Source organism: Salmo trutta, chromosome 10, assembly GCF_901001165.1.
Source record: "Salmo trutta chromosome 10, fSalTru1.1, whole genome shotgun sequence".
Classification (NCBI taxonomy): Eukaryota; Metazoa; Chordata; class Actinopteri; order Salmoniformes; family Salmonidae; genus Salmo; species Salmo trutta.
Window position 1 is genome coordinate 12,291,137 of NC_042966.1, and position 14,466 is coordinate 12,305,602.

Consider the following 14,466-nt stretch of genomic DNA (forward strand, 5'->3'; position numbering starts at 1 on the left):
TTGGATCTATTTGCTTGCCAACAAGGTAGAACAGTTGAACTTTTATGAATACACCCTCCTGTCTGTCTCCATCTGTTTGAACAACAGCAGCCTGTTCACATTGTTTAGATGGGCCACTTGATTTGAACATCTATCTGGATCCGAAGATGCTTTTGCCAAATCCTTATACAAATGCATCTTTTGATGCTCATTTCACATTTCTAAAACCGACTAGATTGCTTAGCACATAAGTCTGTGGCTGAAATGCTGCTAGCTGTAAGTGGTACTGCAACGCCGAGTACGACAAACCGATCATGCGTTTTCCACAATCATGTTAATTGATACTCCCGTCTTATACTAAAGTAGAAATCAATCAATCCGCCATCAACACAATGGAAAAATCAAATGAGCTATTTAGATATAGAAAGTGCGTGGCCTACGGAGAGAAACACAATGGTGGCGTTTCAGGCCACGTGGCGGAATGTGATGCGGGCGGTATGTGCTCGTGGGGTCTGGGCAGGTGTGATGTAGTTAAGGTTTGTATGACGTTGTCGTTTTGTATGTGTGTGTTTTTATATTGTTTATAAAAGAGAGAAAATCGTGGATTTGTAATTTTTTTTAAAGATACTCTTGTCTTAGTAGGGTCTGCTCTGTTGTACATTTTGGGAGTTGAGACTTAAGGGTATCGTTACAAAGGTCAAAAGTTAAAGGTCAAAGGTTAACTTCTCTATTACAGTGAAATGTCTCAACGTGCTTGGGTGTCCATATGACCCATTTTTATGTCGGACTAAACCTCAAATGCAAATAGCGAGTTGAAACGGATTGTTGTCGGGAGGAAGAAGTGATCTTTCGTCTCGTTGTTGTGCGTGGCAGGGGGAGGGGCTTGGTGTCTGTGTGGGAAGGTGCATACAGCACAGGAGTCAAGGAGATGTGAAACGTGCTAAAACATGAATTCAAATTAATTTGATATATCGCCCAGCCCAAATTCTGGTCACATGTTAAGACGTAGTTCTGATGAGGTAGGAAAACGTGTGTGTGTGTGTGTGTGTGTGTGTGTACACACACACACACACACACTACTGTGTTGGACAACACTTCTGACTACTAGAAGGCTGAAAATTACATCAATTCATAATCAGGGTCAGGAGCCCCAGTCATAGCCCTTACTATATCTTATGTAAAGATATTCTCCAGTACTTTTTAGCCAGTAGTTCTGAAAGTGGCGCTCATGAGTCAAAAGTGATCATCAAATTGCGTACTACGTCACACGTGCAGATATGTGCACCACGTCATTGCTCTCTTTCAGCTCTGCTGTGTGCATCTTGCTAGCTGTCACTCAAATGACAAGGGGCTGATTCTCATTGGCTGGAACTCGAATTCCTAGGGGGCTGGCCCACGAGGGTTAATGTAGGGAAAATGGCGCCGTACAGCTTCCAGTAAACAGTCGCTTTCAAACTAGGGACTTCGTGGCTGATTGAGGTAAAGCCGTAATTCTGCTCATAGATTATGCATGTATGAACTACACATTGACACATCCAGGCCAAACCGGGAGGTTAAAAAAAATACTCACTAGTCGCAAAACTTCCGAAGCGTGTCTTTAAGATCAGTTATAAAGTATTGATGGGAAATGTTGATCTTTGTAACAGCTGCCCATGTCCCTCTAAGCCTGCAGTTGTGCTCTGTTTCACTTTCAGCCAGACTACAGTGTATATTTAGATAGCAGGTTGCTGATGTTAGATTACTGATCAACTCAAGTCTGTGAATCCAATGTGAGTCTCCTATAGGGGGCTCTGTGTGCTCTTGATTTGAGATGAACTGTTAATACATTGAATTCCCTGTGTAATTAACTTTCTCTGTCTTGTTGATTTGCGCAGGTAACTGTTCACAACCCAGAGAACCAGGGCTACCTGATTGCTTATAAGGACTCTCAGCTTATCTGCTCCTCAGCCAAGTGAGTGTCCTGTATGAGCGCGTCCTGTATCACCAGACGGCATCATTGTGTTTGATTGGTAGCAGTGCTGATTCAATGCATCCGTTTGGTGAATCTCTCCTCCCTCCACAGTTGACTGCTTCAGGAGCCACTGACTCCTATCTGCCTTTACAGCTGCAGACTTAGAATACTGCTGCCATCAGGTTTTTTTTCTGGATCAAATAGGGGCGTAGGTGGTCGTTATGGCAGGGGGAGCGATCAGCCTGTCGTCGTGCCTGCATTTTTAGAGAATTTGAGGCCCACGTTAATAGAGCTGAGAGAGAATTGTGCAGTTTTAAAGCAAATGTCCTGTAATCCGATGCATTTTTCCATGTTTAATGCATGGTCTTTTGCTCAAACATAATAACAAAATATGTATTGCTAAATTCATTGATTTTTGACTGTTTAGCTTTTATTTTGGTGATTTGTTAGTGCTCAAAGATTTTATTTAAAAAATAGTTCTGCTATCTTAGTCTTTTAAGTTTACACAGCTTTTTTCCATCCCAATCCAAGTATTCACATAGATCTTCTTTGCCTTTTTATATTGATTGAAATGCACTTGACTCCTCACTGACAGATTATATCGCAAGGATAATTCATGCACAAAAGTTTCTGTATGGAGCTCTATGAGAAACATGGGGAAATGTCCATTTTCATCAGGGCTCTGTTTTGTAGTTTCCACATTTTTAACACTGTCAATCACAGCATCCGCCCTCGCCCTGTCCGTGTTCCCCTCTGTAAAGCAAACTCTGCCACTTCTGTGCCCCCGCTGGACCCATCAGCCCTCCATCAATACCCCCATTTCTCTCCCCTTGTAAGGGTCAGCCACCCCCCAAGCGTCCCAGTCCCCCACCCGCCTCGTTCCACCACAGCCACTTATCTGTTTAAACTCTTCCGTCTTTAACTGAATTAGCCTCGTCCCAGGCAGGGTGCGTTGACTGCAGCCGGGACCCTGACCGCCCTGCTCTGGTTCCTAACCCCTGCCTCACCCTTGGTGAACTGCCTTTGCACCCCCAGCCAGGAGGCCTCTCCGACTGGGTAAAAGAAAGAACCGCTGTCAGATTTTACACAGAGGATTCACTAGCCGCATTGATCGCGGCTGCGCTAATTCAATTACGGGGGGGAGAAATCAGAGGGGTCGAGCCACACAGCAGCTCAGATGCCCTCATTAACAACCCCCCCCCCCACTCTAATGAATGAACTCTTCCTCCGCTCTCCTCTCTGCCTTAATAATAAATGACCCCCATTATCTCTAATCTCATTATTTTGCTATTTTGCATGAAGCTGTTTTGCTTCTGGTTAGCCATGCAGCCGGCGTGCGCGGCTGTTGCTAACCTTTTTGTTATAGGTTAAATTTACGCTCTGTTCTCTCCCGCTGCACACTGCCTTTTTCAAAGGTATTGGCGGGGATGCTGTCTGACTAATGGTGTAGGGCTATGTCTATATGCGAAGAGAAACACTAGAGACGTGTTATTGCTTTTCTATCTTTTGCGGGCCTGTTTCCCATGTACCATCACGGTTTCTGAATAATACAACAATCTCATAGGAAGAATTGTTGCCCTTTTTTACTTTTTTAAAGCTTATTTTCCAGACGCACTCTGTTAGTGTTTTAATTCCGTGTGAAGTCCTTCCAGAGCCCGCTTCCATATACTTTCAGTCCAGTCTTTTGTCAATCAAACGATCCTCCCATCAAATATGGAGACTATTCTTTCCCAGCACAACATCGGCAGGCTATAAGTTCAATGCCAAAATGAGAAACTATCAAGCTTGAATAGACATTGGCATAAGGGACCATAAATGGAAATTGGCTATATAGCCGAGTACCTCTAGTTCAATACTGATGTTGTGCTTGACTTGATACATAAACGAATTACTTATTGGTGTCGCCATTTTAACCAATCGAGTGTGCTCGCATATACTCCCTTAAGATCTTTTAACTTGAAAAACAAATTTAAAAAGCGGCAATAGTATTTTGTCCATCTTGAGACACCATAGCTTTAAAATAGTCAGAATTGATCTAAGATAACTCAAGAAAAATGTAATTTGATTTTGAGAGCTCTTTGTCACGCGCTTTTGCATCTAGGATGTTTGGTGCAGTATTTCTCAAGTGAAATATGTTAATGAAAACAATTAGTCTCTTGCTTAATGACAACAAACACCAATTTGAAGAATCCTTACTGTTGTTAACCAATCACCGATAAAGGGGCGTGCACTTCGGCTACCGACCTTTTGGCTTGCCTCGAGAGAGAGAGAGAAATGTGTACACGAACAGGCGAAAAAGCCCTTGCCGAAGACCAAAACAAGCAAAAATGTCACAATGTCGTCATAACATATGCACAAACTGTTTCGGATGGGAAGCATGCGGGCGTGCTAACCCATTGCTAACCCATTGCTAACCCATTGCTAACCCATTGCTAACCCATTGCTAACCCATTGCTCCTGTGTGTTGTCGAAAGGGCCCTGTGGCACTGCGAGGAGATGATCCAGCGCTACAGCCAGGAGACTGGGGTGAACAGTGCCCTGTGCTCGGCGGGCACTGCCCTGCCATACGCCAGCCACAGCAATGTGGGTAAGGCCGTGGAGGACTGCATGAAGGCCATCATCGGCGTGCTGCTCAACCTCACCCACGACAATGGTGAGAGCTACACACACACACTGTATAATCTGGATATAGATTGACCAGACAGGGCCAATGCCACTCCCTCTGGTGGTCGTCAATTATGATGGTTATTGAGTAAATTTGCATACCTACACTATCTATTTTTTTTTAAGTGTTTTATTTTTTTATCCCTTTTTCTCAATTTTGTGGTATCCAATTGTCTCATCGCTGCAACTTCCGCACGGACTCAGGCGAGGTGAAGGTCGAGAGCCGTTCGTCCTCCGTAACACAACCCAACCAAACCGCACTGCTTCTTGACACAATGCCCACTTAACCAGGAAACCAGCCGCACCAATGTGTCGGAGGAAACACCTGGCGACCGTGTCAGCGTGCACTGCGCCAGGCCCGCCACAAGAGTCGCTAGTGCGCGATGGGACAAGGACATCCCTGCCGGCCAAACCCTCCCCTAACCCAGACAATGCTGGGCCAATTGTGTGCCGCCCCATGGGTCTCTCGGTCGCAACAGAGTCTGGACTCAAACCCAGAATCTCTAATACCTACACTACGTTGTGCACTCGCCGCTCGTTCATAGAAGTGCTTTAAGATGACACCTAAAGACATTCAGCTTCCCAAAAATGGGTTATGCACATAACTGTTGAGGTCCCGTCGTAACTTTGTTTTACTAGGGTCGGGGCAATACCAGTATCGCCGTACTTGTTAGCATCATGGCAAGGAGTCATAGCACAAAGCAGATTTAACTTCTTTAGGAAAACGGCACTAATGTTGGAAACAAACATTGTTGTCATCGTGATTCACATTTGTATTTATTTTCCAAGCTATAGCACACAGTATTTTACTAACAGCAGGTTTTTAAATCTACTTGATGTTTTCATTTATGCCATGGAGAAAATATCGCAGTACTGGTATCGTCACAGCTGTATGTTCTACCCCTTGTGTGTGTAGAGTGGGGAAGCACGAAGACCGGCGAGCAGGAGGACATGATCATGACAGCTTTGAACTGTGTGCTCCGCGTCCCACAGTACCTTCATCAGGAGAGGAGGTTCGACATCCGAGTACTGGTGAGCGTCGTCATTACCCAAGTATCAAATTGCAGCCATGGCTTTGGTTAGATGTGTTTCCAGGGCCCATATTTATAAAGTGTCTCAGAGTAGGAGATCTAGGATCAGGTCTCTCCTGTCCATGTAATTGTACTCATTGTGATCTGAAAGGTAACTGATCCTAGATCAACACTCAAACTCTGAGACGCTTTATGAATACGGACCCTGACTTCCTAGATTTGTCTTGTTGTTTTTTTCCCCAGTTCTATTACCATTCCTCTGTAAGGAACTTACTTGAATATGTTTCAACTCGACCTAGTTGATAGATGAGGGTTTAAGTGTAGGGGATGATATTGGACTGTGTGTCTGTCCATTTTGAGGTGGGATTGTCACTGCTTCCCAAATGGCACCCTATTCCCTTTCAAGTGCACTACTTTTGACCTGGGCCCATAAAGGGTGTAATTTGGGATGCAACTGGTGTCTGCAAGGTCTGGGTCTTGGTGATGGTACTCTAGGTGTGTATATGTGTATGTCTCAAGTGTGATGGTTCTCCATGCAGGGTCTGGGTCTGCTGATCAACCTGGTGGAGTACAGTGCTAGGAACCGCCACTGTCTGATGGAGATGGAGATGGACGGAGGAGCTCCTTTCAACTCTGTCCTGGTGGCTGACAAAGAGGAGCTCAAGACGGAAGGATCGCTCACCGCCATCGCTGCCCTGGTGCAGGTGGGTTAGAGACATTTTCAGTGAGCGTTATACGATCTCGTAGGCATAGATCTGGAAGGGTGGATGAACTGATTACATGCAAGCGCAAACCTTTCTGACCGTATGCATTTTGCGCCCTCAGCTCTTCCTCCAGCGGGAGCAAGCGGCCATAGCGGCAGAGGCGGAGACGGATGACTTCATCAACGACGTGCCCAAACCCAAGCTGGACCAGAGCGGCGAGTGGCAGGAGTCTGGTGGCGAGATCCAGTGGGTGGCCTCGGAGAACAACAACACCAACGCCGTCAGCGAGAAGGAGAAGGCCAAGAAAGAGGAGGAAAACGAGGAGCTAGACCTTACCAAAGGTAATGACCTACCTGGTTAAATAAAGGCTAAATAAATAAAGACAAAGTTTTAACTAATTAAGTAACCAAGTAATAGATCCATACTGACATTAGGTAACTCTGAAAAGAGATTGAGTAGAACCTATGTTTGCATTATAAATGAGGCATTGCTGAATCGGAGGTTGTAGTAATTGGCGACTCTTTCTCCTCTCTCCCCCTGCAGCTCTGCAGCATGCTGGGAAGCACATGGAGGACAGCATCGTGGCCTCCTACACTGCTCTGCTACTGGGCTGTCTCTGCCAGGGGAGTCCGGTAAGGCAACTCTCCTGACGTTCTGAGCACCACGGCTTCTCTACATAATCAAATCAAACTTTTATATAAAGTGCATTTCCAAAGAAGTCATTCAAATGAAGAAGATCAAATAAATAAATAATATATATAAGGCAATAAAATAGATGAATCAAAGATATAACGAAAAAGTTTTCTGTAATAACAGTTCCATCATTACAGAATGAATGACATGGACCTAGTTTGGGATTGTTCACTAGACACACAGATTTAGGCTACATTTTCCGTACCATTTTGGACATTTAGCAGATGCTCTTTTCCAGGGGTAGGGAAGGCTAACGAATCCATTGTGTACAGATGCACTTGGCTAGTGCTGAGGTCGACCCATTACGTATACCTTTCTGAATATTCTGTTCTTTTCCAATGTGCCCAATCTGAACTTCAAATACCCACATCATCATTAAGACACAGACTCGTCAGCAACGCCTCGTTCGAACATCGGTAGTGAACATCCGTCATTTTAAAACCTTTCCGGGACCATCAATGTTTTCCTTCCGAATTGCGGTCTTAAAAGTTTCACGGCCGACTGTCGAGAGGAAAATAAAAGCGGAGTTGATTTTTATTCCTGCTTTAATGGCCTTTTTCTCTTTTGAAGATTGTTATTAGCGATTCAATGATGCCTTGAGAGCTTAGTGCATCTCTAGTAATGGACTCTCTCTCACGGTCTCTCCCAATGGGCCGTTAGGTTGTGATTGATTGTGCCACGGTCATTATCTCGCTCTCTGATAAACCTCTACCGATCCCAGGCTGTAGTTTTAATCTGGACAGGGGCTCTGTGTTTTAACTCGGGAAGGTCACACCTCAGACTTCTGTTTGTCTTGTAAAACAAAATGGTTGTGGCCTGCCTGGTCTAGCGGTCTAAGCAGCTGCCTATGAAACACATACAGCTTCCAGTATGGATCCGAATCCAGCTCATTGCTCTTGTAGCGCTCTCTCCTACGTTAACGCTCTACCACTGTCCTCCCCAATAAAACACAAAAAAATATGTGGGGAGTAGGGTGCCCCACTCATTTTAAAATAAAACCATAAACTGTTTAGCTTTACTATAGGACTGGATATGTTCCAATTAAATGATTTCAGAAGTTTTAGCCTTGCCTGAATACGGCTTTCAAGAGAAAACACCAGAGCAATGGACGGCCGAGTGTACTTAAAAGCAGATTACATGCTGGGTGGCGACGAACAGTAGTGATGCATGTAGAATTGACCACAGAACATTTGGAAATAATTGTATTTTTATTTCTCCAACAATTCTACATGCATCACCACTGTTCGTCGCCACCCAGCATGTAATCTACTGCACACGGCCAACCTTGGATTTGATGGTTACAGTGACGGCTTGTTTTCCCTCTGAGATGATACGGACATTCGTTTATCACTAGAATTACTGTTATCTGACACAACATTATGCATCTGCCTGTTGTGCTTTATTTCATCAGAGATTGGAAATGTGAGTAGAACTAACAAAGGATTCTGTGTTGATTCATTGTCTTCTTTTTCAGATGAATGTGACTACTGTGAGGGAAAACCTGCCCAAAGGAGATTTCTCAATAATGACAGAAATGCTCAAGAAGTTCCTAAATTTCATGAATCTTACAGTAAGTTCTCTCACATTTTACAAGATAAAATGTCTGCCTACAAGTGTCTGCTTAAAGGTCTTTATTGTGGCCTCTTTGTGTCATTGAGCTTGTACAGGCTAATGACTAATATCCCAGTCTGGCCCCTGTAGCCTTATATCTGAATAGGGATTTTGTGTGGAGAGAGTGTGTGTGGTAACTGACCTTTGCTCTATCGTTCTTTCCCTCCCTCCCTCTCATCGCTCTCTCCGCAGTGTGATGTGGGCACCGCAGGGCAGAAGTCCATCTCTCGGGTCATTGACTATCTGGAACACTGTTAGAGACCTGACTCTGTGGGGAGGGACCACACTGGGGGCTGACCACTCGCCTCACACAGAGACCAGGACAGTTTGGTAGAGCCAAGTCCAGACACACACACACACACACACACACACACACACACACACACAGCCTGCTAATAACAACCACCTATCTTCATCATCGTCACGTTCACTATACATACTGTGATGGCCTCCCTTCAAACACGCGAGGCCTGAAGCACTGTTTCAGTATTCCACCACTCCTATTATGACGTCTGTTTGGAACAGGAGAACTCGGAGCAGATAACAGAAAATATTACAACCTTCCATTTATATTCTAGACGTTCTGTGTTCCAAACACTGTTTTTTTTCCTTTCTGTTCCCTCACGAAGTTGTAATTTATGATTCTCAGAATGATATTCATTAAATGCTGGGTTTTTTTTGTTGGTTTGTGACCATTTTTCTTTATTCGATACCCCCAATTGTGCTATTCAGGTTGTGCATTTATATAAAAACTCCTTGTATCCCAAATCGATATGTTGCCTTCTTGCTACATCTGCCACATCCTCCATTGTTTTTTCTGCCTGCTGTAAAAGATGTCTGTCTCCCTGCCTCCCTCCTCTGTTTACTTCCGATTTGTCATCAAAGTGCCTGTGTGCCTGACCCCCCCCCCCCCTTGAATCCATAGAAAGCATTCGGCAGTGACCCACACAACTGGAATAGGAACGCAAAGCAAAAGCTCTCAGCCCGCTTTGAAATGCTGAAAGCCCCCAGAGCCCAACGGCCCCACTGCACTGAAGCGCTTTTATTGCCTTCACGACTGTCCTCCTTTTTTGTGTGTGTGTTCTAAAAACCTCTGTCGTTGAGGGGAGGGTGTAAAAAGGTTTAGAAATGAACAAATAGATTTTCTTTCCATTTCGAAGTACATGGAGTGGCGAGGATGAGAGAATTGCTAGTTTTGTGAGCACCTCACCTCTGCCCAAGTCGATACTTTCGGAGATTGTAGTAGTTCAAGGACAGACCTGAAATGGTCCTCATCTGTAGTTTTCACTAACGTGAGAGAACTTTCCTGTTGGTTATGGCCAACAGGAAAGTATGGATATTTGTCTTTTAATTTGTACTGGAGAGACTATTGGTTCTGAATGGCCACAGTGCTTTAACTAGCTGTTAAAGGCTGTAGACCACATTACAGTGTTGGTTTTCTGTTTCTGAATAAATACATGCCAGTCTGGCATTAAGTTATGTTCTTCCTCTCTTCAATGCTTCAATTTCTTTTTTAAGCTTTTCTCAAAAAAAATCAACTGGACTAAAAGACTACAGTATTATTATTTTTTTTGCTTTTCAAACTTTTTAATTTAAGCACTTGAATTGATAAGAGCGCTGTTGTTCATGAACTGAGCCTCTCAGTTTAGCGGTTGCTGTATCCATACTCACTCCGTTCTGAGTTTCATAATGTGATGCCCATTATATAACCAACCTGTTTCATGGCCAGTGTTCTCAGTTTTGTGCAATTCAAGCTTGATTGGGACTGCTGTTGGCTGCATGACGTTGTCAGCTAATTCATTGGTTATATGCTATTTCCCATAGTTTTCTCCTATAAAACTGTAAAATCCTCTTATCCCAGCTTGAATGCGGAGGTTAGTCGGTCGTGGGGCTGTTTGGCGTTAAGATGTACAGAATTGGGGAGATGAAGTTTCCCCATTTTATTTCCTAGTTGCGTTCATTCCCCTTTGTATATTTCCGACATGTTTTTGTTTCTCTTCTACTACGCGCATGCACACCCACAGCCATGCAGACATTAAAGCTTCAACCATCTCCATGCACACACCCTCATCAATACTTTCTAAGCTGTTAAGCCTCTTGTATTTCAATCTGATGTACGCTGTAGTCGGGAGCCACACCAGTCATTTTTTTTTTTTTTTTAAGCTTAATTAACACTTCTGAAGTTTACAAGAGCCCTATTCACAAATCTGGAAATGGATGGAACAATGTAAATACTTTTGTAAATATTGGAAATTTAGAAATGGTAGACTACTTTTCTGAATCCAATCCAATTTATTTTATACAGCATTTTCAGTTGTGTTATTTGAAAGACAGATTTAAAAAGGTGTAAAAAGCCAAATGCAGGAACATGCTCTTTGTACCAATTTCAAGAATGTCTTTGGTTACTTGTATATAATTTTAACTTGAATAAAAATTGCTACTTTCAGTACATCTGTGTCTGATACTTTTGTGTCATGTTTTGGAATAATCTATTGCTCTTTTATGCAGCATAAACTGCCCCTATAACTTTCAGACATGCAAAAGTAGACTGAACTGTGAGGGGGAGAAAAAGTCAGATGCCAAATTGTTAGTGTTTTTACTTGAGCCAAATAATCTACATAAGGTATCAAACACGAATCTACATGTTTTTTTTATGGGGGAAAAAATAAACAATTAAGAAGCACAAACAAAACCAGTTATTTTGTGCCACTAGTTCTCTCCCACAGGTTCATAAACCCTCTAAGCTCTGTCTTCTGGTCTTCGCAGGGCGCACGCATCACGTTCCCACTGTCTCTACATGCGGTATCGTATGTTCCTGGCCCAGGTAGCTCAACCGTGGAGTCTTCTGCTGTATCGTTCACTGTTGGCATGCCAGTTGGGGCCGTGCGCACTTGCTCGGTGCTCTCAAGTTCAGTGGTGCTGAATTCCGTGCCGCAGGGCCTGTCCTGCAACAACTCGCTGAGCGTCGTGATGTAGATCTGCGCCATCTGAAGAGTCTCTGACTTGGACAGCTTCTTGTCGCTCTCCAGGTTGGGGATGACGCTCCTGAGGCGGTCGAATGCGACATTGAGCCCGAGCATCCTCCTCCTCTCGCGGGAGTTTGCAGCCATACGGCGACGCCTTTGCGCTCTATCGATGGTGCTCCGGTCCTGCTCAATGTATCTGAGCCCTGGCAATCTGAGCTCCACGATAGCGCACGGGTCACACTTGCCCCTGCGCTCTGCCCTCTCTTCTATCCAACTGGTCTGCACAAGAGCTCCATGTGGACCGTCTATACGATGCGCTTGCACTTTCAAATCCGCTCCAGTGTCTGCGTCTCTGGAGATAAATGGCACAAAGAGACTTTTGCGGCGTGGCATTGTCCTGAATAGGGTATAGATTCAACGGTGCAGACGTGTAACAGAACTTCTAGACCCGTCCCTTAAAGTTTTGGGTGTGAGGGGTGCATTTATTGACAAACGCCAGAGCTTGTGAGGATGCTATGGGCGTGGCGAGGGTCGTGTGCACGTAATGAATAGAGTTGGATCCCTTTGATAATGTCAGCAGGAAGTCTATTAACCAAGTTCATCAAAAGTGGATTAGGTCCATCTGAGTGATTACTGGGTGCATGTGGCTTGGCTCTGGGGAGGAGTGCGATCAGGCCACTTTTAGAGTTCGTTGTCTATTCATTATTTTATTAAGATTTAGGCTAATGGCATAGCATAGGCTATGAATGTCTTGTTATTTCTGCTAAAAATAACTGTCAAAACATACCTTTTTTGATAATTGCAACCATGGAAAAATATAAATTGTATCAAATAATATTGGCCTTTGTGAGATATCCTGACTACAAATACAATAACTTAATATCTTCACAAAGTGATTTGTAGGCCTGATATTTGAAATCAAGGGTCTAGCCTCACGCTCACAGAAGAGAAGAAAACCTTGGGTGAAATAATTATAAATAAATGTGTCTAAAAAGCGACATTAACAGCAGGCTAATTGACTTGCCACATACGCAGTGCTTAAACTAATCCGTTTAGCGGTGCCCACTAAAGAAATGTGACCCGTTTTCTCCGCGCACATTGTAACCCACGCTTTTCATACCACAGCTTCTCCAAAAAACAGTAAATAAACCAATAATAGGCTACACATATATTGAAGACTGGTCTGCGAGTTGGAGAGCTTCAGTAACACGTGGTGAGGTTGGGTATAGGCCTAGGAGGTCCTGACAGTTGTTGGCACACTCCGCATATTAAAATTAATGAAGCGTCTCATTGAACCGAGGACACGGGCCTGTGATCAAACCCTGCCGGATGGGTAGATTAGAGCCCCCCGCCACGAGGGTAAATTGGGGTGCATGCATGCCTGTCAGAGCAAGACAAGAAGAAACGAGACCAAATTTCACTGACGGGATTAAAGGTGGAGGGTAAAACGGGCTTTTTCTTTTCAGTGTTTGCCATCGACGACATAAGACGCAAACCGGACGCACGAGTCAAATTGAAAGGAGAGGCACACGCTTGTTAGAAATCATTAACTTGGTCTGTGCGTCGAGTAAAGTAGATCTAATAGAACAAGCGCATTCTAATGAACAAATGATTTAACCGTAAATTGTCAAACTCTACTCGATTTAATCCCAAAATATGAATTTGAATAGGCCAAGACAAACAATTGATTTGAGGAAATGTATTCCATTCCTATTGGATTAAAACGGATCAAGAGTCTGAAAAATTATTTGGTGATGATGATTTGATTATTTATGATAGAGCAGGCTAATAATCCACTGCTTTTGGCAAAGAATAATTAAAACGTCACTATATTCTTAAAACTCATGTTTCATTTTCACAAATTAGCCTAATCTTCAGACAAATTAGTATTTTACTGGGAGAAGAATAAGGGAACATTCATCTAGGCTTATTGGACAAAAATGTAGTTCATAATAGCTGAGGAAACAGAACCCATTGTCGTTGCTGTCTACAGGAGAGGTTATATGCAATGTTCCCTCAAATTTTGGGGGGAACTGAGCAAATTTTAGATCTAGTGAGCGGAAACTTGAGAATTTTGTGCAACTTCCTCCGCTCGTCAGTGAACACTGAGGCTGTGGCTATTTGAGGCCTACCAACAAAACTAATGGAGCAAATTCCATAACATTTTCACATCGACATAGCTTTTGATTTATATGATATAGCCTTCAGTAGTCCATTAGTGGTGTACAATACATTGCATGGGCTTGACATTAATTCATACTTTTTTACTTGGTCTGTAACACCATGGGCCAAGTAGATGACTGTAAATTGTACGGTATTGTGTTGTATGATGCAAGATGCCACTTTACAAAATACAATTAATTATTATTTACCATACAGAGAATTAGACAATGTAGGCTATCCCTCTGCATATTGGCTTATTTTCACATTCACGCCTGTCTCAAAATATAACAGTGCCCCTTTAAGACAGAAACTGTGTTCGAATATTTATACTAACCGTACTATTTGTGACGTGATTTGGGCATAGTATGGATATAGTATGCCAAAATTTCGCGGATGTCGTACTAAATTCGCCAAAATCCGAAGTGTACATGCAGTGGCCACCTTTTCCGTACTTTTAGAGCCCATAATGCAATTCTTCATAAATGGGCGTGGCTTCACAACGTTTTCAGATTTGAAGAAAATGTCTGAAAATATGCAACTGAAGTCTGAAGAGAGCGGATACAAATTCGTTGCTCTAACTAATTATGATACATTTTAACAAAATGTTGAGCAATGTAATAAAGAAATAAGTTACGTTACGAACCGCATAGCATTATAGCAGTACCCAGGTAGCAAAAACAGGTTTTATAAACGTTTTTTTTTAG

The 14,466-nt window shown here is 43.3% G+C and overlaps 2 protein-coding genes across 5 annotated transcripts in view; one reads left to right on the forward strand and one right to left on the reverse strand.

The window, feature by feature from the left end:
• The window catches only part of LOC115201129 (wings apart-like protein homolog), a 51,529-nt gene extending 40,449 nt beyond the window's left edge, over window positions 1-11,080 (forward strand). For all 4 annotated transcript variants that reach the window (XM_029764449.1, XM_029764448.1, XM_029764450.1 and 1 more), the window contains 8 exons: window positions 1,854-1,930; window positions 4,405-4,583; window positions 5,511-5,626; window positions 6,165-6,329; window positions 6,451-6,670; window positions 6,873-6,961; window positions 8,497-8,592; window positions 8,826-11,080. In XM_029764449.1, the coding sequence (XP_029620309.1) occupies window positions 1,854-1,930; window positions 4,405-4,583; window positions 5,511-5,626; window positions 6,165-6,329; window positions 6,451-6,670; window positions 6,873-6,961; window positions 8,497-8,592; window positions 8,826-8,891 (1,008 nt within the window). In that variant the 3' untranslated portion in view covers window positions 8,892-11,080. The remainder of the gene's footprint in view (window positions 1-1,853; window positions 1,931-4,404; window positions 4,584-5,510; window positions 5,627-6,164; window positions 6,330-6,450; window positions 6,671-6,872; window positions 6,962-8,496; window positions 8,593-8,825) is intronic.
• Window positions 10,631-14,222, reverse strand: LOC115201130 (uncharacterized). Its single transcript, XM_029764452.1, has one exon. It carries the CDS (start codon window positions 11,990-11,992, stop codon window positions 11,330-11,332), a length of 663 nt encoding a protein of 220 aa, XP_029620312.1. The 5' UTR covers window positions 11,993-14,222; the 3' UTR covers window positions 10,631-11,329.
• Between the last annotated feature and the right edge of the window lie 244 nt (window positions 14,223-14,466).

Coding starts and splice junctions, on each gene's coding strand:
- LOC115201130 (XM_029764452.1), bottom strand. CDS start 11,992: ATGCCACGCCGCAAAAGTCTCTTTGTGCCATTTATCTCCAGAGACGCA.